The 24,281-nt window shown below is 43.2% G+C and overlaps 1 protein-coding gene across 1 annotated transcript in view; it reads right to left on the reverse strand.

Annotated features, from left to right (window-relative positions):
• Positions 1 to 24,281, reverse strand: part of WSCD1 (WSC domain containing 1) — a 259,167-nt gene that overhangs the window by 180,066 nt on the left and 54,820 nt on the right. The window contains exon 2 of the mRNA XM_063956006.1: positions 3,696 to 4,394. Within this exon, the coding sequence (XP_063812076.1) occupies positions 3,696 to 4,134 (439 nt within the window). The 5' untranslated portion in view covers positions 4,135 to 4,394. The remainder of the gene's footprint in view (positions 1 to 3,695; positions 4,395 to 24,281) is intronic.

Genomic DNA, 24,281 nt, shown 5'->3' on the forward strand with positions numbered 1-24,281 from the left:
GCAGGTGAGATATATCTGCCCCCCCGCAGTGCATATGGTTTTGCCCAACTGCTAACAAATTTTCTACTGCGATCAACTCTGAATTACCCCCAAAAAGGGTGATCGACGTAAAGGTACCTACTAATACGCAGTATGTGCAGCGAAAAGGGAGCAACATGAACAGACCACTATTTAAAACAATTCTTTCAGTTGCTGTATGTTGTTTTATTTTTTGTCTTTATTTGCGATTGATTGCATTAAAGCAACTGTTATGTTGTATCAAGAAACTGTCAGGTTATTTGTAGATTGCTTTTCACTATGACTATTTTAGAAAGGTCACAAATGAAAAGTATTTCTTTGTTGTAAATTATAATTTACATAGGGGGTAATTCAGACCTGATCACTAGTGTGCGTTTTTTGCATCCCTGCAATGAGGTAGTCGCTGCCTACAGGGGGAGGGTATTGTGTGTGTGCAGGTGTGCGATCGTTTTTGCTGGAGAGATGCACAAACAGCAGTTTGTGCAGTCTCTGCACAGCTCAGAACTTACTCACACGCTGCGATGATCGGGGCCGGAGCTGACGTCAGAAATCCTTCCACAAAACGCCGGGTCCCTCTGCGTTTTTCTGGAAACGCTCTAGAAGCGGTCAGTTGCCAACCACAAACGCCCTCTTCCTGTCAATCACTTTGCGATTGCCGATGCGTTTGGAATTTTTACACTCGCCGCTGACCGGCGATCCCCGTTGCTGCGGTCCATCGCACCTGCGCATTATGGTGCATGCACATGCGCAGTGCAGACCTGATCACAGCCTGTGAGAAAATGTACAGCAGCCATCAGGTCTGAATCAGCCCCATACTTGCCTCATGAGAGTGAAAAGGAGTAGCCACATTAAAAGATACACTCACTTTTGTTAGCCTTATATGGAAAGATGTTCTGGGCTCATAACCACAAGTCCATAATATACATCTTTCCTCTAAGGTTTATAAAGAGCAGAGGCAGTGTGCGGAGAGAAATGATGGGGGAACAGCAGGCTTACACCAGAGAGAGAGAAATGGTGCACTCTGCGTATGGTGACAGAAGTGAGTTTTATGATGGGATGATACATAAAATGATTGCACTCCCAGACAATAAGGGGGTCATTCCGAGTTGATAGCTAGCTGCTTTCGGTCGCTGCACAGCAATCAGGCAAAAAAACGGCACTTCTGCGTATGCGGCGCAATGCGCACGCATGTCGTACTATTACAACGAATGATGTAGTTTCACACAAGGTCTAGCGAAGCTTTTCAGTCGCACTGCTGGCCGCAGAGTGATTGACAGGAAGAGGGCGTTTCTGGGTGTCAACTGACCATTTTCAGGGAGTGTTCCAAAAAATGCATGCATGGCTGGGCGAACGCAGGGCGTTTGTGACGTCAAAACAGGAACTGAACAGTCTGAAGTGATCGCAAGCGCTGAGTAGGTCTGAAGCTACTCTGAAACTGCACAAAATTATTTTGTAGCCGCTGTGCGATCCTTTCGTTCGCACTTCTGCTAAGCTAAAATACACTCCCACTGGGCGGCGGCAGAGCGTTTGCATGGCTGTTAAAAACTGCTAGCAAGCGAACATGACTCGGAAAGACCCCTAAGTGCAAGTGATAGGACAGGTAGTCAGAGGTCACTGGGGGTATACATGCCATATGGAAAACACCTTCCCCTTCTCTGTGCCATGGATGATCTGAATTCAGCATGATTTCAAAAATAATATTGTATTATCTGTAGTTGCAACATTGAATAAAAAACCAACAAAAAAACATATTAGGGACACCAGGCAGTATATTTTCAAAGCTGCCATTTGTCACCGGTTTTGACCACATGATTTAAACTACCAATAATATTAAATGCAAAACTTGGCATATTTTGTATTTAAAATCATTGTCATTTTAAATTCTGCAGTGAAAACTGCCCGACAACTGTTGGCTTTGAAAACCCCCTGGAATGACTGAAAGCATTGATTCATGATGGGAGAATGTTGTAAAAGTAAAATAAAGGAGTTGTGCTTATGCATGTTAGTGGGGACAGCTGCTAGATTGTATGTTCTTGCAACACATAAACCATTCATGTAATAAAGAAAAATAACTATGCATTTCTATTTGAGATAATTAGGCTCCTATCAATAGTTTAATTAATTTTCCTCTATTAAAAGTAAAATAAATCCAACATTGACTACATTTCCACAGTCTATCTTGCCAAGTAGTCTTACTTTAAATCCTCATACAGTATTTGCCCTGCTAACCCAAGGCAGTCAACTCAACACCATCATCAACTACAGTAGTTCCCCAACCAACCTCTGCCATCCTTTCCTACTTCTCTTATTGCATACAATATTGCCACCTTCTGTAGAAATAACACCAACCATCTCATCTCATTGCATTAAAATTCCCATACCAACACCCTCTCTCAGTCATTACCCCACCCTTAGTTTCTTCTCTCCTGTCACTCATCTCCTCATCCCTCTATTTGTCCCATTGATCCAGTTTCCACTGAACTGCCCTTCCGCCCCCCCCCCCCCCCAACCCTCAAAGCTTGCATGGACCTCGCTCTCCTCATCAAACTCTCCTTCCCCACCTATTGCAGAAATTCTCACATCACACGAGTCCTCAAGAAACCCTCTCTTGACGTTATTGCTCTCTCCTACTTGCACTTCATCTCTCTCCTCACATTTCCCTATAAACGACTCAAGTGACCTGAATACAATCACCTAACACTCTTTCTTTTTTGTAAAAATGTTTTTATTTAAGAAATGTCTGTTAAAATAAAAAGCAAATTAAAAATAACAGAATTTCCGGCATTCCATATTTTACATAAGGAAATAAACACATAAAACACAACTCTTGTTTATTTCTCTCTGCCCACTCTCTACTTGACTCAAAAAATCAAGCTTCCAGTCTCTCCAATTTACCAAAGTTCCCTTACTGAAGTGGCCAATGACCTGCTCACAATTAAATCTAAGGGCCTCTTCTCCATTCTCGCCCTCCTTGACATCTCTGCTGTTTTCAGCGGAATCAATCACACTGTTCTCAAAACCCTTCATGCCTTTGAGATACTGTTCTTTCCTGGTTCGCCCCCTACTTTTCTGAATGCTTCTTCAGTGTTTACACCTCTTCCACATCCTCCCCTTCACTCCCTCTTTCTGTTCGCGTTCCACAGAGCTCTGCACTGGGCACCCTGCTTTTCTGTCTCCATATCTCTCCTCTTTGTGAATTCATATGCTTCTCTGACCTTAATTACCACCTCTACACTGATGACAGACAAATCTACCTCTCTTCTCATGACATCTATCCTGCTTTTCTATCCTGCATTTCTAACTGCCTCTCTCTCTCTCTCTCTCTCTCTCTCTCTCTCTCTCTCTCTCTCTCTCTCTCTCCCTCTCTCTCTCTATCTCTGCAATTATACCTGGATGTCCCTCTGCTTTTACAAAAATACTTTAATAGAAAACATATGAATTGCAAAAGCTATTATAAGTAGGTTCTTGTCCTATTGTCTATGTGTAACTGCTACATTTAGGTAATTGCATGCTCTGAATGTATTGCTGTCTTATAAATGAATAATATAAATATGTATATTGATATGTTCTACAGACTTTCCCCGTGGATCATACATTGATATATGACAATATGAATTATACAATAAATTGGAAAGTACTTTGATTTTGCAATTGATGGATTAGACTATTACACCCACCTTTATTTACAAGCGTATGCTTTTGTAGTTTTGATATTGTGCCTTGGCCAGTTTCTCGATCATTCACAAAATTATGAAACCATCTTCTTCTCAGCTGCCTTAACTCTGAGTTCCGAGATATCAACCAAAGTGGCTGGTCAAGTAAAGTATGTTGCGCATTCGTCAATGTTTTACTTTGAACAGTTCCATCCCCCATTCCTTTTGGATTCCAGTATGGGGACTGAAACATCCTACGTTCCATATATCGATCATCAGGCATCAAACTGTCAATTGCAGATCCCTGAATACTGGTAGTCCCTCTGTTGTTTTGTTGGATCACCAAATAAGACCTTTGTAAAAGTAGCAGACTTCCAGCCATTAAGTAAGCAATTGTGAGAAAAAAGAGGAAAAACTGAGCCCGCCTTAGAAATTTCTGTAGACTAAAAAAAGGTTTGGCCATGCCCTCTGTAAAAAAAAATGAAAAAGAAAAAAAAAATGAAAAAAAAAAAGGGGAGGGGAAGGGTCCCCAAACAAAAAATTGCTTTAATTACCTATGGATTAAAGAATATATTTTGGACACAACAATGCATGTCCCTTCAAAGTTCCAAGGCAACATGACCACATTCTAGCTATGTATGAGATCTCCCTGGTAAATCCAGTGCAATGTATCCAAAGGTCTGCGCCATCATTTAGGATAATTTCCGAAGAATGATACAGTCTCTGAAATGAAAATGAAACAATCTTATTACAATAGGTGCTAGTGGTGGTATTTAAAAGGCTTGATAAATCAAGTCTGCACATTAAGAACAGACTATACATAATGAAAAACAAAAGTAAAGGTAATAAAAATGTTATGATCCTGGTACAGTAATTTTTTAGTAGGTATATACATTATGCAAATGTACTGTACAGTAGTACTAACACTAAAGATAAAAGTTATATATGACATGGTCCAGCCATTGCTAAATGTATAGAAAGCTGTAATACACTTTCTTTCTCTACCTAATAGCATGATTCATTAAACACCCTGAAATCTTTATTTACCATATACAAGGGTACCCAGTACCAGAATCTTTTGTTTTGTATCATTTTTTAATATTTATAACTAGTTCTAGCGTTCCGAGTCAAGTTAATGCAAATGAATGTACAGTATGTGAAATAAGCAAAATAATTTCAGAAACAGGTAAAAAGCCAGCACAAGTTGTTGAGGGTACATCTGAACACCTGTGTATGGAAGCATCTATATTATTAATCATCTATCAACTTGTAATTGTAGGTGAGAGGAGGAGGAGGAAGGGGTCTCAGGTGTAGATTTGCTGGCAGAGGATGTGGGAGAGGTTGGGGCTACTTGCCTAACTGCTTTCTGCTAGGAGACTTCAGTTTCAGGACTGGCCTGTCCCTGCCATAATTATGTTTTTTGGAGCCCGATTCACTATCATGATGTCTATGCAGATCCGCTTGTCACTGCTGCTAGGTGGCTCTGCAGATACGATTAGCTGCCTGTGACCATGGAGACATTAAAGCGGATGGCAACCGGCAGCATTACAATGAGTTAGCCAGTTCACCAGTCACAATGAAGTGCTGCTGACTGTGGTCCAGACACAGGAATAGTGGAAGGAGGGGCCACTCTCCCCTTACCTTATTTCTCTGAGATCCTGGCTTTCTCTGGACTGAGGCGGTTCTTCGGCACCTTGAATCTGAGGTCACAACCCCAGCACCAAATGTCTCAGCGAGGAGAGGAGGATAAGAATAAGAGGCACTATTGTGTGACCAAGCCTGATACAGGGCTCCAAAACGTCTACTTTCAGTTCTGATATATACTGTATATTATATATATATATATATATATATATATACAGTATATATGCATATATATTTGAAGACGATTCAAAGCTGGGCATTCAACATACAAATATCTGGCATTATCTGAAAATCTGGAAGTGGATGGGAGCACATGACAAGCCTTTATTTGCTCCCAAACACTGGAAAATGGACAAAAACTGTCGTTCAGACAAATTGGTTAAATCACAGATTTAACCAATTTGTATAAACAAAATTTTTAGTATATTTTCCGGTGTTTGGGTCCCGGCAAGTGGATGATTGTCATATGCTCCCATCCATTACATGATTTTCATTCCAACCCGCCAGATCTGGCAGATAATCTGCCAGATAATTGTATAGTCTATGCCCAGCTTAATGCTGCCCATACACTAAAGATTTATTGTTAGATCTGGATGGTTGGAATGAAAACCTGGTAATGGATGAGCGGAAATGACAGTTGGCCATTTGCTCCTACATGCCGTAAAACTGATAAAAACGGATGTGGGTTTAATCAATTTGTCTGATTGACCATTTTTGTCTGTTTTCCAGTGTTTTGGAGCAAATGGTCAATTGTCATTTGCTCTCATCCATTACCAGATTTTCATTCCAACCAGCCAGATATGACAATAAATCTGTAGGTGTATGGCCAGATTAAGAAACACATTTGTTTACAAAACAATATATTAAAAGACAAATTCTTCTGAACCTGAAACTCGTTTCAAATCTATCACAGCTTTATTTCAATGTTTTCAACTACAAAAGGCTAACAGTTATATTAATATGAAATATGCTGAAAGTTTAACTCATCTCTATTATTGTTGTTGTTATTATTATTATCATTATTATTATTATTATTATTATTATTATTAAAGTAACCACAAAGTGTCTGCAGCACTGTATATAGAATAGACATAGTAATAGTGTAACTTGACATACTACCCGACTAACAGTTGGCAATAAAAGCATACATCTATCAGATGCACTGAAAAGTGAACACAAGACACATGCAGCAGTCAGAGATAGAGCCAGTACTACTACCACTCGCTAGGCTTCCCCTCTTGGGTTGCGACAAAAGCTAATCCCAGTCAGTACTATACAATACATATTGTGCCACAATGCTGTTTTTGCCGTGCCGCCGCACAGGTAAGCTGCAGAGGGAGGGTGAGGTTAGGTGAAGGCTGCAGGGAGAGGATTAGGGTTAGGCTGCAGGGAAGGGGGGCTAGATTTAGGCTGTGGGGAGGGGGGTTAGACACCCCCAGGGAGGGTTAGGGGTAAGCTGCGAGGGGGTGGCTTATTATGTAGGTTATGGGAAGGGGGGTAGATTTATGCACCCTCAGGGAGGGTAAGGCTGCAGGGTGTGTGTGTGTTAGGTTTTAGGGTGTGGGAAGGGAGGGTTAAGGGGCATTGGAGAAAGGTAAGTATACTAGGTATGTATAGGTAAGTATGCTTACCTTGCCCTTGTCGGGATTCTCCCCATCGGGATGCTGCAGTTGGTATTTTGACCACCGGCATCTCCAGTGCCGGCATATTGCACCCAACCCGTCCATAGTGATTACAGAATCTTAATATTGGGCCTAATTCAGACCTGATTGTAGATGTGCTAAATTTAGTCTTCAGACATATGGGGGGGACGCCCAGCACAGGGCTAGTCCGCCCCGCATGTCAGGCCCGACGCCCCCCGCACAAGAACAAAAGCATCGCACAGCGGCGATGCCTTTGTACTGAAAGAGTAGCTCCCAACCAGCGTGGCTCCTGCGCGCTTGCAGGGAGCTACTCGTCGCTGCCCGGGTCGCAGCGGCTGCGTCTGACATCACACAGCTGCCGCAGCCCACCCCCCAATGGTCTGGGCACAACTGCGTTGCCCGGACCGCGCTCCTTAAACGGCGACCAAACGCCGCCAGCCCGCCCCCTCCCGCCCAGCAACCGCCTCTGCCTGACAATCAGGCAGAGGCGATTGCAGAACTAAGACAGCCGTCGGCTGTCTGGCATGCACCGGCACACTGCAATGCCGGCACATGCGCAGTTAAGACCTGATCGCTGCTGTGCGAAAACGCACAGCAGTGATCAGGTCTAAATTAGCCCTTTTATGAGTTGAGAATCGCGTTATTGTATGATTTATTTGGCTCCTGATCCTTCTAATGCTTAGCACTATCCAGGTCTCCTCTCTTTCAGGGACTCTTATGCTGCTTTCAGATCACAAATGCCGGATCCCACCCGGTAAGAGAAACGTGTCCTTACCGGGTGGGATCCGGCATTTGCTCTTCTTTGCTGGCTTTCCGACCCGGCAATATACCGGGTCGGTTGCCATAGCAGCGGGAGGCGCAACAGCAGCAGGGGCGGGGGTGGAGGCGGCGCTGGGAGATAAGCTCATCTCCTGCACCGCCTCTCTCTATGCTGTGAATGGGAGCCGTGTCGCATCGAAACGGCTCGCATTCACACTGCACCTGACCCGGTATTCAACCCGGTAATAACCCTTCTTTTTAACCTGGTTGAATTACCGGGTCAGGCGACCCACTAATTCAGCAAAGGAGCTTTCACATCGCACACTGACCCGTTTCGACACGGCAATATGCTGTGTCGATACCGGGTTATTTGTGCGATGTGAAAGGGGTATTACTCTGTTTGCTCACTTATTTATTGAGTAAAGGGGTTGGGTAAGTATTTTCACCCCACCCTAACTAAATCCCTCCCACTGCCTAACCCTAACTTTCCCCTCCTGCAGCCTAATCCTAACCATTACCTCCTGCAGCCTAACCCTAGCCTACCCCAGACCCCACAGTTTAACTCTAACCTTCTCCCTGGTGCCTAACCCAAACCTACTGTACATACTTCTAGGATCTGTCAGGATTCTGATTGTCGGGAATCTGCTGTTGGTCTTCCTACTTGGGACCCCAAATGCCAGGATTTTGAACAAATCCCGAGTGCATGATTATTGAACACTGAATCCACTCACCTCTGCTTACTCCTGATAGCTTAATTGAGTTTCCCTACCCCAGCCCCTGTTAATTTGTGCAACCCAGTCTGTGGTGTGCTTTTAGTGTTTGGCCCAGGTATCTGCCAGATCAATTACAGCTGGCTACAGTCCCTGTCACTCCCACCCCTTTCCAGCCCACTCCCTCCTGCTCTCAGCTCTTTTCCTTTCCCACTACCTGCCCTCTCCCTTCCGATTCTTGGGCTTCTCCTCTCCTGGTACACGTGTGCATGTGACACCTAATGTGCATGGGCCCTCATTCCGAGTTGTTCGCTCGTTATTTTCCATCGCATCGGTGCGATTTTCTGCTAACTGCGCATGCGCAATGTTCGCACTGCGGCTGCGCCAAGTAAATTTGCTAAGAAGTTTGGTATTTTACTCACGACATTACGAGGTTTTTTCTTCGTTCTGCTGATCGTAGTGTGATTGACAGGAAGTGGGTGTTTCTGGGCGGAAACTGGCCGTTTTATGGGAGTGTGTGAAAAAACGCTGCAGTTTCTGGGAAAAACGCGGGAGTGGCTGGAGAAACGGGGGAGTGTCTGGGCGAACGCTGGGTGTGTTTGTGACATCAAACCAGGAACGACAAGCACTGAACTAATCGCACTGGAAGAGTAAGTCTCGAGCTACTCAGAAACTGCAAAGAAAAATCTTTTCGCAATATTGCGAATACTTCGTTCGCAATTCTGCTAAGCTAAGATTCACTCCCAGAGGGCGGCGGCTTAACGTGTGCACTGCTGAGAAAAGCGGCTAGCGAGCGAACAACTCGGAATGAGGGCCATGGTTCACCCATGTGGAGTTGGGGGTTGCATATCGTGCAAGTGCCATAGCCACAATTAGGTCATCACCCAATGTGAATGATGATTTAAATAAAATCAGGCTCCAATTTTATAATAATTGATACCTATGATATGGTCTGCCATTGTGTACTGTATTTATGTATGTTATCCTGCTACCATTTTATATGTTTACCCATGACGGTACTGCCTTTGTGGCGACTTTACAAATGAACATAATAATAATAATAATTATGAAAATAATTATTCCTAAATTTTACTAATATCGGCCAAGCTCCTTTGTGACTGTATACATGTTTAGAATGGAATTCAGTGCTTGGACTGATTGCTGGTTAGAATGTGGGCTCTTAGTCATGCTGAATGCTTCATAGATGGGTTGTCCTGCACCTAACTCTTGTTTCCTCAAGTGCTTAACATTGAATGACTCTGCCATGAAGGGAAATAAACATTTAATAAACATTATGGAACGATTGCAATAGCTATTGTATGAAGTAGTGGTTTGGGAAGCTGCTGCAGGAGTGCAGGTTAAACATGCTACAATCTGTCTGTATTTACTGTTTACTTCCTTGCTATTTTCTGATTTTTGTTTTCTAGCTGTATGTGATGGGGTAGGCAGTGTTTGAGGTCTTCCCTGGTTAGTCAATGTGCACGGATTATGAAGAAGTGTTACCAGCCCTGGCTGATGCACATTTACCTAGAAAGCTTTGCAAGATTATACTGTAGTTGTGTTTCAGTGTAGTATCTAAGTGAAGGTAGAACGCCAAAAACATACTTTTAGTGGGAGTTTTTAAATAATCCTTTTAGCGACATATTTCACAGTTTGGTCTAGGGTGTACAATTCTTAAATGTGTTTTACAATAGTGGTTATGACTGGTGGAGACAGCCAGGATTCTGTTATGGCGTGATAGTGAGAAATTTGAGTTTACAGTTCCAGGGGCCTATGGAATCGTTCTACAGAATTTCTAAGTCGGGGGTCAAACATAACTACTTCATATTTTGAGGTTGTTTCAGTGTTGCGAGGATTTTGTATAGGCATGTGATTGATGGTTTTTAACAAGAGTAATCATTTTGGCTTTCATGCCCAGTCAGGCTCCCAACTACTCATTATCAGGTTCTCGTCTGGTATTTTTGCTCAGCTGAAGTCTGCACTGTACAGATTGGACTTTAGCTGGCACATTTTCCAGAGGTTTCTGTAATTGCCTGCAATTTGATGCTTGTTACCTGATTTGATGCCTGGGACACATTGATAAATTTATCTATGTCCATCTTTCCTTCTCCAGTGTATAATATTTACTTTAAATTACCTCTTCTTTTTGATCTACACTTTATTTAGGCATTGTTGCCTGTGTTTGGCTACGTTATCCCATGACCATTCATTACTCAGAAAGCGCTGAAATCTGTAAATAACATTCATAAATATTTTCCCTGGGCTCTGCGGGGAGCACAGGGCCGTTTCTTATACTACTGATAAAATGTCTTACCCGAAATGACCGCTGTCATAGAGGAGACAGATGCTAGAGGTCCTACTGAACCTCTAGCATCTGTTAGGGACAAGTACACTGATACCTGAAAGTGCCGGGAGCCGCATACACCTTTCAGGGTCCCACCGGCAGCACTGGGAGATGCTGAAGTGCTGCGGGTGGAAAACGGGAGGTGGCCCGCGCCGTGAAACCCAAGCAAAAAGGTATCCATTATTGGGTAGGCCAGGGCATAACTGGGGCATAATCAGTTTTGCTTGGCAGTACTGTGTGGGGAATAATAAATTGTCACGGGCATTACTGTGTATCATACAGGACAACTTATTATGCCCCACAGTGTACACATAATTATGGTGCATGGGAAATTATTATGTGGAAATTACTATGTGGGGCATATTATGGTGCAGGGGGCATTATTGTGTGGGGTATATTATGGGGCAGGGGGCATTACTGTCGGGCATAATTTGGTGGAATTTTTTTCTTTTCTGCAAGGCCACGCCAAATTTAGCAAGACCATGCCCATTTCCATAGCAAGGCCACACCCACTTTAGCAACGTGCAAAATATTACTTTTTATAATATCTATGGGGGGGGGGGGGGGCGCATTTTTTAACTGCTCGCACTGGGAGCCAAAATGTCTAGAAACGGCTCTGGGGGAGCATACTGGCGAAGGAGGCACTAGAGGACCAATTTCTATTTGCTAGTCATTAGATAACTTCAACTGTGAGAGGGAGATTTGTTTGTCATGTGGTTGTTGACCTTCCCCCTTTAGCTGTGCTTCTAGTTAGCTAGTGTCTGTCATAAGGGCTATCCATCAAATGTTTGATTGTTATAAAATAAAGAGCCTCTTAAAGTCTTATTAAAGTGTGATTTGTTTACACTTTCTGGACCAATACGCCCCTGTTGGCTGGTGGGGCTTCAGATGCGCTAAGTGCTCTGGAGATGGCGTTGGATTGCTGTAAGACATATTAGTTAGACCTACTTATGGACCACCTAGGGCAGTGATGGGGAACCTTGGAACTCCAGCTGTTGTTGAACTTAGTGATGAGCGGGTTCGGTTCCTCGAGATCCGAACCCCCCCGAACTTCACCCATTTTACATGGGTCCGAGGCAGCCTCGGATCTTCCCGCCTTGCTCGGTTAACCTGAGCACGCCCGAACGTCATCATCCCGCTGTCGGATCCTCGCGAGATTCGTATTCTTTATAAGGAGCTGCGCGTCGCCGCCATTTTCACTCGTGCATTGGAGATGATAGCGAGAGGACGTGCAGCGTTCTCTTAGTTTCTGTGTTGAGTGTGCTGCAAATATCTGTGCTCAGTGTGCTGCAAATATCTGTGCTCAGTGTGCTTGCAAATATCTGTGCTCAATGTGCTGAAAATATCTACGTTCTCTGCCTGAAAAACGCTCCATGTATGTGCTGCATTGTAGTATATAGTAGGAGAACAGTGCAGAATTTTGCTGTGATCACCAGTATATATATAGCAGTATGGTACAGTAGTCCACTGCTCTACCTACCTTTGTGTTGTTAAGTATACTATCCATCCATACCTGTGCTGCATTTTAGTTGTGTGCAGTATATATAGTAGGAGGACAGTGCAGAATTTTGCTGTGACCACCAGTATATATATAGCAGTACAGTACAGTAGTCCACTGCTCTACCTACCTCTGTGTCATCAAGTATACTATCCATCCATACCTGTGCTGCATTTTAGTTGTGCTCAGTATATATAGTAGGAGGACAGTGCAGAATTTTGCTGTGACCACCAGTATATATATAGCAGTACGGTACAGTAGGCCATTGCTATTGATATATTACTGGCATATAATTCCACACATAAAAAAATGGAGAACAAAAATGTGGAGGGTAAAATAGGGAAAGATCAAGATCCACTTCCACCTCGTGCTGAAGCTGCTGCCACTAGTCATGGCCGAGACGATGAAATGCCATCAACGTCGTCTGCCAAGGCCGATGCCCAATGTCATAGTACAGAGCATGTAAAATCCAAAAAACAAAAGTTCAGTAAAATGACCCAAAAATCAAAATTAAAAGCGTCTGATGAGAAGCGTAAACTTGCCAATATGCCATTTACGACACGGAGTGGCAAGGAACGGCTGAGGCCCTGGCCTATGTTCATGGTTAGTGGTTCAGATTCACATGAGGATGGAAGCACTCATCCTCTTGCTAGAAAAATGAAAAGACTTAAGCCGGCAAAAGCACAGCAAAGAACTGTGCGGTCTTCTAAATCACAAATCCCCAAGGAGAGTCCAATTGTGACGGTTGCGATGCCTGACCTTCCCAACACTGGACGAGAAGAGGTGGCACCTTCCACCATTTGCACGCCCCCTGCAAGTGCTGGAAGGAGCACCCGCAGTCCAGTTCCTGATATTCAAATTGAAGATGTCACTGTTGAAGTACACCAGGATGAGGATATGGGTGTTGCTGGTGCTGAGGAGGAAATTGACAAGGAGGATTCTGATAGTGAGGTGGTTTGTTTAAGTCAGGCACCCGGGGAGACACCTGTTGTCCGTGGGACGAATATGGCCATTGACATGCCTGGTCAAATTACAAAAAAATCACTTTGTTGGTGTGGAATTATTTTAACAGAAATGCGGACAACATTTGTCAAGCCGTGTGTTGCCTTTGTCAAGCTGTAATAAGTAGGGGTAAGGATGTTAACCACCTAGGAACATCCTCCCTTATACGTCACCTGGAGCTCATTCATCAGAAGTCATTGACAAGTTCAAAAACTTTGGGTGACAGCGGAAGCAGTCCACTGACAACTAAATCCCTTCCTATTGTAACCAGGCTCCTGCAAACCACACCACCAACTCCCTCAGTGTCAATTTCCTCCTTAGACAGGAAAGCCAATAGTCCTGCAGGCCATGTCACTGTCAAGTCTGACGAGTCTTCTCCTGCCTGGGATTCCTCCAATGCATCCTTGAGTGTAACGCCTACTGCTGTTGGCACTGCTGTTGTTGCTGCTGGGAGTCGATCCTCATCCCAGAGGGGAAGTCGGAAGACCACTTGTACTACTTCCAGTAAGCAATTGACTGTCCAACAGTCCTTTGCAAGGAAGATGAAATATCACAGCAGTCATCCTGCTGCAAAGCAGATAACTCAGACCTTGGCAGCCTAGGAGGTGTTAAACGTGTGTCCGGTATCCACTGTTAATTCACAGGGAATTAGAGAATTTATTGAGTTAGACCTCAGAAAAAGAGTCACAAGTGTCCTAAAAAATGCAGTTGTACCCAATGTCCACTTAACCACAGACATGTGGACAAGTGGAGCAGGGCAGACTCAGGACTATATGACTGTGACAGCCCACTGGGTTGATGTATTGCCTCCCGCAGCACGGCGGCACCAGTTGCAGCATCTCGCAAATGCCAACTCGTTCCTAGGCAGGCTACGCTTTGTATCACCTCTTTCCACAAGAGGCACACAGTTGACAACCTCTTAAGGAAACTGAGGACCATCATCGCAGAATGGCTTACCCAAATTGGACTCTCCTGGGGATTTGTGACATCGGACAACGCCACCAATATTGTGCATGCATTACATGTGGGCAAATTCCAGCACGTCCCATGTTTTGCACATACATTGAATTTGGTGGTGCAGAATTAGTTAAAAAACGACAGGGGCGTGCAAGAGATTCTGTCGGTGGCCCGAAGAATTACGGGCCACTTTCGGCATTCAGCCACCGCCTGCCGAAGACTGGAGCACCAGCAAACACTCCTAAACCTGCCCCGCCATCATCTGAAGCAAGAGGTGGTAACGAGGTGGAATTCAACCCTCTATATGCTCAGAGGATGGAGGAGCAGCAAAAGGCTATTCAAGCCTATACAGCTACCTACGATATAGGCAAAGGAGGGGGAATGCACCTGACTCAAGCGCAGTGGAGAATGATTTCAACGTTGTGCAAGGTTCTGCAACCCTTTGAACTTGCCACACGTGAAGTCAGTTCAGACACTGCCAGCCTGAGTCAGGTCATTCCCCTCATCAGATTGAAGGAGGAGCTAAAACAGAGCGATTCCGCTAGGCATGTGGGACTTGTGGATGGAGCCCTTAATTCGCTTAACCAGGATTCACAGGTGGTCAAACTGTTGAAATCAGAGCACTACATTTTGGCCACCGTGCTCGATCCTAGATTTAAAACCTATGTTGTATCTCTCTTTCCGGCAGACACAGGTCTGCAGAGGTTCAAAGACCTGCTGGTGAGAAAATTGTCAAGTCAAGCAGAATGTGACCCGTCAACAGCTCCTCCTTCACATTCTCCCACAACTGGGTCTGCGAGGAAAAGGCTAAGAATTCCGAGCCCACCCACTGGCGGTGATGCAGGTCAGTCTGGAGCGAGTGCTGACATCTGGTCCGGACTGAAGGACCTGCCAACAATTACTGACATGTCATCTACTGTCACTGCATATGATTCTGTCACCATTGAAAGAATGGTGGAGGATTATATGAGTGACCGCATCCATGTAGGCACGTCAGACAGTCCGTACGTATACTGGCAGGAAAAAGAGGCAATTTGGAGGCCCTTGCAGAAACTGGCTTTATTTTACCTAAGTTGCCCCCCCTCCAGTGTGTACTCCGAAAGAGTGTTTAGTGCAGCCGCTCACCTTGTCAGCAATCGGCGTACGAGGTTACTTCCAGAAAATGTGGAGAAGATGATGTTCATCAAAATTAATTATAATCAATTCCTCCGTGGAGACATTCACCAGCAATTGCCTCCAGAAAGTACACAGGGACCTGAGATGGTGGATTCCAGTGGGGATGAATTAATAATCTGTGAGGAGGGGGATGTACACAGTGAAAGGGGTGAGGAATCGGAGGATGAGGAGGAGGTGGACATCTTGCCTCTGTAGGAGAGATTGATTGCTTCTTTTTTGGTGGGGGCCCAAACCAACCAGTCATTTCAGCCACTGTCGTGTGGCAGACCCTGTCGCTGAAATGATGGGTGTTTTAAAGTGTGCATGTCCTGTTTATACAACATAAGGGCAATTCCATCTTGTACCCCCTTTTTTTTTCATTTTTCTTTGCATCATGTGCTGTTTGGGGACTATTTTTTGAAGTGCCATACTTTCTGACACTGCAGTGCCACTCCTAGATGGGCCAGGTGTTTGTGTCGGCCACTTGGGTCGCTTAGCTTAGCCATCCAGCGACCTTGGTGCACCCCTTTTTTTCTTTGCATCATGTGCTGTTTGGGGACTATTTTTTTAAATCTGCCATCCTGTCTGACACTGCAGTGCCACTCCTAGATGGGCCAGGTGTTTGTGTCGGCCACTTGGGTCGCTTAGCTTAGCCATCCAGCGACCTTGGTGCACCTCTTTTTTTTGTTTGCATCATGTGCTGTTTGGGGACTATTTTTTAAATCTGCCATCCTGTCTGACACTGCAGTGCCACTCCTAGATGGGCCAGGTGTTTGTGTCGGCCACTTGGGTCGCTTAGCTTAGTCATCCAGCGACCTCGGTGCAAATTTTAGGACTAAAAATAATATTGTGAGGTGTGAGGTGTTCAGAATAGACTGGAAATGAGTGTAAATTATGGTTATTGAGGTTAATAATACTATGGGATCAAAATGACCCCCAAATTCTATGATTTAAGCTGTTTTTGAGGGTTTTTTTGTAAAAAAAACACCCGAATCCAAAACACACTCGAATCCGATAAAAAAATTTCAGGGAGGTTTTGCCAAAACGCGTCCGAATCCAAAACACGGCCGCGGAACCGAATCCAAAACCAAATCACAAAACCCGAAAAATTTCCGGTGCACATCACTTGTTGAACTACACATCTCAGCATACCCTACTACAGTTTTAGCATGACCAAATAGCAAAACTGTAGCAGGGCATGCTGGGATGTGTAGTTCAACAACAGCTGGAGTGCCAAGGTTCCCCATCACTAACCTAGGGGATGCAAGGGTGAGATTGGATACACTTAGGTATTATGAGTTCAGCACCTAAAAGGGCACTGAGCTGATTATGACCATTTTCTACCTATACTTTCTGGTATTGGTATGGTTAGATGTCATGCCGCTTACTGTATGTTATGGCTGGATTGTTGTGGAGGTGCGGTTTTAGTTTGGGTACAAGGCAAATGTCAATGGATCTTATATAGATGCATTGTGAGGTTTAAGGGGTTGCAATCAGATATCTTTGTTTATGGTTCAAGACTGGTGCTTTGCACAGGGTTCATTTGGTTAGCAGATGGTGTTTTTTTTGTGGTTGTAGGAATTTTTTACTTTTGGTAGATCATGGCATGAGGGTTCTTTTTGGGTGGCAGGATGTGGTTATTTAAACCAGGCTTTTACAGAAAGCAGATCTCCTTCCATATTGTACAGTCCCATAAGAGGGGTTTTGTGGCACTTTCCATTTCAGAATGGCTGGATTGTCTATATCTCTGAGGAGGACCTAGACTTCATCTCCGGGAAAGACCAGCGCTATGTTGATAAAAGGAGAGTGGTATTACCCAATCCTGGTTGTGCTGGGGTAGGTACCATCCCATTTATTTAAATATCTCTATATGGCTGTGGCTGAGGTTCACACTGTTTTTTCTTGCCATTCTTCATAACTACAACTCTAATTAAATACATTAATTACCAATAGCTAATTCAAACATTTAGACTATGCTAAGCGTACTGTAACAGGAAATAATAAAACAACAGACTAGGCACAGGGGCATCACTAAGGGGGCACGGTCACTCTGAGGGATGACACTAAATGCTGATTCCTCCTCTGCAACAGAAGCCGGGTGCTGCACTGTAAGATTACATGCAGCACTCATCCCTTGTCACAGTGTAGGAGCAGGCAGCACAACCAGACAAGCCTCCGTCGGCAGCCCAGCATCTCATCTTATAAAAATATGGTCGAGCCTTGTTGAAGTCACACCTCCTTCCCACAAGGCCATGTCCCCTTTTCATGGGGGGGGGGGGGGGAGACTTGTTGGCGCACCAAGTGTCTCTGATCCCAGTGACGCCTCTGACTAGGCATACTGAGTTCAAGGGTAGGGAGATCTATCAAATCTTTGCGAAAGAGGAGGAGCTACTAACAGCTTATAGCTATCATTTATCTAGCACAGTCTATAAACTAACACACTGATTGGTTATGATACGTAATTCAACGCTTTACCTCTCTCAAGGGATTGATACATCTCCCCTTGTATATTGTTGAGCAAGCAATTGTAAATGGGTTATACTTTTCCTAAAAAATACTGTAATCTGAAATATTTTTTACCTAATGTATTTGGACGTGAGGACCATTAAGCACAGTATAAAACGTATATTCTATACATTTATTAAATGCACTAAAGCCAATGTGTCTCTAACCTCTCATAATTTAAAATTACAACAGAATATATTATTTCAGCACTGATAGCTATTACTATTTATCAGGTATTTTGTTTACATTAGTTGATAGTGTGGTCTTAGATAAAACCAGTTATTACAGAGTCTGACCTTGCGGAGTGTGAGCTGGTGAGTAAAGACGGTTTAGTGTACTGCACAGTTGCCTACGCTCCCTCATTCTGCAGGAGACTCCCTAAAATAGTAGTAGTCTCCCTGACTCCCTGAATAGACCAGCAATCTCCCCAATTGCATTTTATCCCCATTATGCAGCTGTTACATTCTTGGGGGGAAAAAAGTAAATTGGAGATACATACATTCAAATGGGATTATCAGCGCCATTTCCCTGCACTGGTTATAAGGCACAATGATCCCTATGGCTACATGCATTTTAAATCAGGTTTCTCTTGGCCACTTACAGTCTATGGAACCACTTGTAAAACACAATACACAAACAAATCCTGCAAAATATCAGTGTCTTTTCTTCAACAAGTAGATCTTACTAACTGTGGGACTCATTTACATTTGGATGTAAACATTTCCATGATAAGCCTCTCCGATGTAGCAGTACACGTCCGCACTGATAGGTGTTACTTTCACAACTCCCTGAACTGCTTTTTCAAAAGTAGGCAAGTATGATGAACTGTATATGTATGCCATACTCATAGTAAGAAACCAGTGCACTAAATACAGTAGATCAAAATATTAGCATCTTGACACCTTTAATATTTTATGTACTTCTGAATAAATGTGTGTCCTGTAAAGTATAATTTAACCTGATTTAAATTTTACTTCTGCCAGAGAAGCAGACTAATAAATTAAGCAAAGCCACAGGGTTTATACAAAAAAAGAAAAATTAATATGGATTTTTTTTTAAAAGAGATTAAAAAAAAAGATACCAAGGTGTATTATGCAGGCAAGACGATCAAACAAAAATGAGTAACAGTAACAAATAAAGTATATATCAGGGCAGGGGAAATGTGGTAAGGCGGCTCACCTTAGGTTATACAGTAAACAAGTGGCTATCCCTAGATTTCATCCATGTTAATCTTATTCAAGTATTACAGTATAAATGATTTGGAAGTCAGATTGAGATAATGAATGTCCTATATGTATACATACTGTATATACTGTTAAAGGATGTATAAATATAAAATAAATATTTGCCTCTCAAATGTCCCGATTTGGTCAAGATATTTAGGGGTTATATCCCGTTATTGGTGCTGGTAGGGTAGTGCAGCTTCGAAAAAGTTGTTTTATTGGGGGGAAAGTTCCTGTGACATGGATCACACCCTCTACTTTGTGGCAGCATGCACACATTTGTCCCAATTACCCACTATGAAAGGTTCGGTGGTATGAAAAGAAACACACATATCTGTAAAAGTCTAATGAAATCAGAAGATATTTTATATAAAAGTAGGACCATAAAGGAAATATTTTTCCTGGCACACCAGACTGCCTACTAAAGAGACTACAGTACTGTCAACTTCCAATTTTTTGTACAATTCCCTTCAGCCCAGTCTCCCAATCCAGTCTGAAAGTGACTAATACCATGTTTTCTGACTGCAAGCAGGGGCGGATTGGGAACAAAAAGCGGCCCTGGAAAAATTTGTACTAGTGGCCCCACATGGGCAGCACCAGAGGTGTAAGGTCTGGCCAAGGGCCATGGCAGCAGCACACTCCCCCCCCCCCCCCCCCTCCCCCTCTCCAAGACTTTCCAGATAGTGGGGAGCTCCAGCATCAAGGGCTAGTTAAAAGGAAACAAAATTAAATGTTATGAGCACATTATATGATACACCTTTAGAATTTAGGAAACTATATAATTCTTTAGAAAGATATATTTTCTTGCTTATTACACCAACCGTATCCCAATCACTATTCACTCAATCTTATATGTCAGCCAAGCAGGCAGAGGGAGCATACACTAGATCATCTGCAATCACAGGCTAAGTGGCAAAGTCATTTTCATATATGCAAATAGTTTGGCATCTTACTCATTATGTCTATAAATAGGACCACATGTCCTCAAACAAAACAGGCCCCCACGGGTACACCGGCCCAACGGGAATCTTCCCTGTAGATCCTATGGCCAATCCGCCTCTGACTGCAAGAGACAGCCTGACTCATCACAGAGTTCTATGATGGGGAAGGGGGGGGGGGGGGGGGATATCTTCTATATGGCAGATGGTAGGCACTTTTCAGCATACTTAGGGGGAGGTTTAACAAACTTTATAAAGAGGACTTAAGTGCAAAAGTTGCCTGTAGCTGTCATTTTATACACTCTACTAGATAAAAGGCAGCTAGAATCTAGTAATGGTTTCTATTGGCAACTTCCCCACTTGTCCGTTTTAGAAGGTTTAATAAATCTCCCCTTTAGAGCCTGCCTCTCAACACTATGGGCAGTATCTGCTATGAGAGGTGAGAGGAATTCTAAATGCGGTTACAGCACCACAATTACATCACCACTGAAAGAAGCAGCTTACATCATATCAAGTGTAAATGTCACCGTATTTAAATGCTTCCATATATATTTATAAATGCTTCATTCTGGATGAACCTGGATTTCCTGTTTAGTGGCACTTCACAACGAAATAAAATGGGTTAATCATTATAAGTGCATTAACATGAGCTTAGCAACTGAATTCTAAACTAGTGTGCTTTCAATCACATAATGGAAATCTCCAGCTACCTTCGCCACGGAAAACAGAGCTGTAAACCCTGATGTTTTTAAATGAGAGGAACATTTTGATTAATCAGCTGTGGATGTGTGCACATCTGTCTTCATCAGTAAATCTAAAGCTTATTTTAAATGATTTGGACTGGGTAATGTTTTCTTTTCAAGTTTGCTTTGCCGAGACTGTTAGCATATCTGTTCCTCACAGGGATAGAATTGTCCATGCAAAAAAAGAGCTTCTTTGTGCTTGAGGGGACCTTTCACCTCTTGTTGGAAATAAAAGCCGGCATCATGCCCGGGGTGACTGGGACCCCTCCCTGCGTCCAACTCTATTGCCTTTCTGTGAAGCTATGAAAGCTTAGAGGGAGATTTTTCAGCATAAATGCAATAGAGAAAATGGCTCCAGCTTTTGTGTAGCTCATAGAGGGTTCCTGTCTCTGTAGGCTGCAAAGAGGCTATTCATTTTATCCAGAACAAGAGCGCCACAGATAACGAAAGGCAGCTTTTTCAGCTTTAAAGCAAGGTGTATTTCTACATGTCAGTGATAGGATATTTATGTGGTATATCTCTTACCTCTTAGAACAGTGAAAAAGAGACTGCATTGCCATTGTAAACTAGAGAAATGAAACATTTACTGCATGGGAAAAAAACTGAGTAAGAAAACGGTGAATTTTCACAGACATATAAAAAAAATAGTTGATAGAGAATTAAAACACCATTATATAATAAACAAGTTATTTTGAATAATAATCCGTGCCATTCCCTGGAGCTGATTAGCTCCTTCCTTTTCACAGGAGCTATGGCGCAGCGCATACAGCCATATTTCCTGAGGGTCTGTGGTAAGTGTTCTAGTCCAGACCAAAAAAACTTGGTTTGCGTGACAATTTGGAAGGAAGTGGCGAGCACCATGACCAATGACAAGCTTCAGTCACCGTACACTAGCTATTCATTCGTCCTCAATTTACAACCTACTTTTAAAGGGATTACCAAACAAAGTTCACCCTTTTATGTGATGATATAGCTCTAAATCCAATATTGTAATCTTACTATTTACTCCAAAATACCTTTTTTCTTAAAAATATAAGGGGAGATGTATCAAATCTTGGAGGGAGATAAAGTACGAACCAATCAGCTTTTAAAGGTAATTTTTCAAACACAGCCTGTAAAATTACAGTTAGGAGCTAATTGGTTAGTACTTTCTCTTCACATTGTCTTTCTCAAAGCTTTGACAAATCTACTCCATAGATTCATATTGACCAACTGATGAATATTGCAAATACGGGATGTAGATGGCATCCCAATGTACGGGATGCTGATGGTCGGGAGACCAGCACCGCAACCCTGACACATGTCAGAATGCTGGCACCGGAATCCCTACCAGAAGAGTAGGGTTAGGCTGTGTGTGTTTGGGTGTGGGGAAGGGGGGGGGGGGGTATTAGACTTCAGGAAGGGAGGGTAAGGGTTTGGCTGTGAGGAGGGTGGTTTAGGGGAAGGGTCAGGGTTATTGTTAACTTAGTTTCTCGCCCCTGGATTATGGCAGTTGGGATGTTAGTATTCTGACCGCCGGCACCCTAACTGCCGGTATCTCGTACCCAATGCGCAAATACAGTTATTGTTTTCTCTATTATGTAATGATTGCAAAAGTACATTAAACTTCTACTTTCTAGACTGCAACATTGTTATAACAAAGTTTAAAAAAAAATGTCTATCCACACTCGCTCTCTCGGGATGCAGTCAAATGACCGCCTGTCTGGATCCCGGCGGTCAGGATACTGACGCCGGAATCCCGACACCAGCTGAAATACCAGCGGTCGGAGTCCTGCCCGCCGGCTGGCTAGCCCTCTTGGGTGGGGGTCCACGCCACCACCCGGAGGGGAATAGAAATCTGTGGTGACTGAAGGTCACCACCAGGCCTGAAGCGTGGCGACCGAGGCAAGACCGCGAAGGGACACGCTGCGTTCGCCGTCGGGATCACCGCTTTCGGCCTCCCGGAGTCGGTCTCCTGACCGCCGGTATCCCAACCGACAGGATCTCGTACTGATCCTGCTCTCTCTGCCAAGTACTACTGTAGAAGAGACAGTAAAGAAGAGAAAGTGATGTGGGAACCCTGACTACTAACTCACATGATACAAGTTCTCTAAAATATCTACATAACTGCATCATAAGTAGATGGCTTAGAAGAGATTTATATATGTGCTTATTATCTTCATAAGAAGACAGGAGAAAGAACAACAAGAATTTTAATAAAATCCTGGGTAAAATAATTTTTAAAGCATGAGTAAAGTTCTCTTGCCAAACATGTTGCCACTCTAATGAGCCAGCGTTCTAACGCTCTCTGATGATGTTTCAGTTCATTTCTAAGAAACATTTATCTTTTGCTATGACTGATAAACCAATTTGCTATCTACTGAAGAACAGAAATTAGTGGTCAGACAAAAAGAAAAAATTGTAAAATGTAAAAAACAAAATTAGGTTGCTACTACTACTACTACTATTATTATTATTATTATTATTATTATTATTATTATTATTATTATTATTATAAATATTGTATTTGATGGTTTTGTAAATAAGGTGAACTAAGATATGGATTAAGGACAGGCAGGGAGAAGAAGTACATTCCTAAGGCTTATAACCTACAGGAATTGCTTTAAATGATAATAATACTGCATGTTGGTGGCAGCACAGTGGCACGACATTTAGCTTGCTACCTCGCAGAACTGAGGTCTTGAGTTTGATTCCCACCAAGGTACCCTCTGTGTGGAGTTGGTATATTCTCTTCATGTGTGTACTCCGATTTTCCACCACAATCAAAAAATTACTGATAGGGTAATTGGCTTCTGACAAAAAATGAGCCCTAGTGTATATGTGTGTGTGCATCACATGCAGTCATTCCGATAAAAAAAGTCTGCTGACCGCCTGACACAAGGGGTCAACTTTAGAGGAGGCCTTATACATGCTGGGCGGTCTTGCCCTGTGCTAGGCAGCCCCCAGCGTGTGCAGAGATTAACGCAGACCTGCGTATACAGCCATCTGCATTCATCTCTGACTAACCCCCTAAATACGTCATGTATAATATGTGTGTGCCATGTGAATAACTAAATATAAAAAAATAAAATAAATGTCAAACATCAGCCCATAAGATAACAGAGCAGCTTTGGAATAGCTGCAACACAACACAAACACTCCTGACCGAAAATACGAATGCAAATGCATGGGTAATATTTACAAAAGCATGTACAGATTCCAAGAAAAACACTGGTGCTGTACTATGGCTGCACCTACAGTTTCTATAAATGTAGGACATCTGCTCATTCATTTTTAGCTAGAAGTGTCTGCGTGACACCTGTTATAAATGTATCCCTCTTTAAAACTGGAAACTCACTGCTGTTCCCATCAATGACAACAGAAATACTGTCCTAATGATGATAACACAACATTATTAAACCATTCTACACAGTCACTACACAGTCACACTTTGGTTGTGGTCTTTCTTGGCTTAAAAAGGACCATACACGTCCATGCAAATCCAGCTAG

This window comes from Pseudophryne corroboree, chromosome 2, assembly GCF_028390025.1.
Source record: "Pseudophryne corroboree isolate aPseCor3 chromosome 2, aPseCor3.hap2, whole genome shotgun sequence".
Lineage (NCBI taxonomy): Eukaryota > Metazoa > Chordata > Amphibia > Anura > Myobatrachidae > Pseudophryne > Pseudophryne corroboree.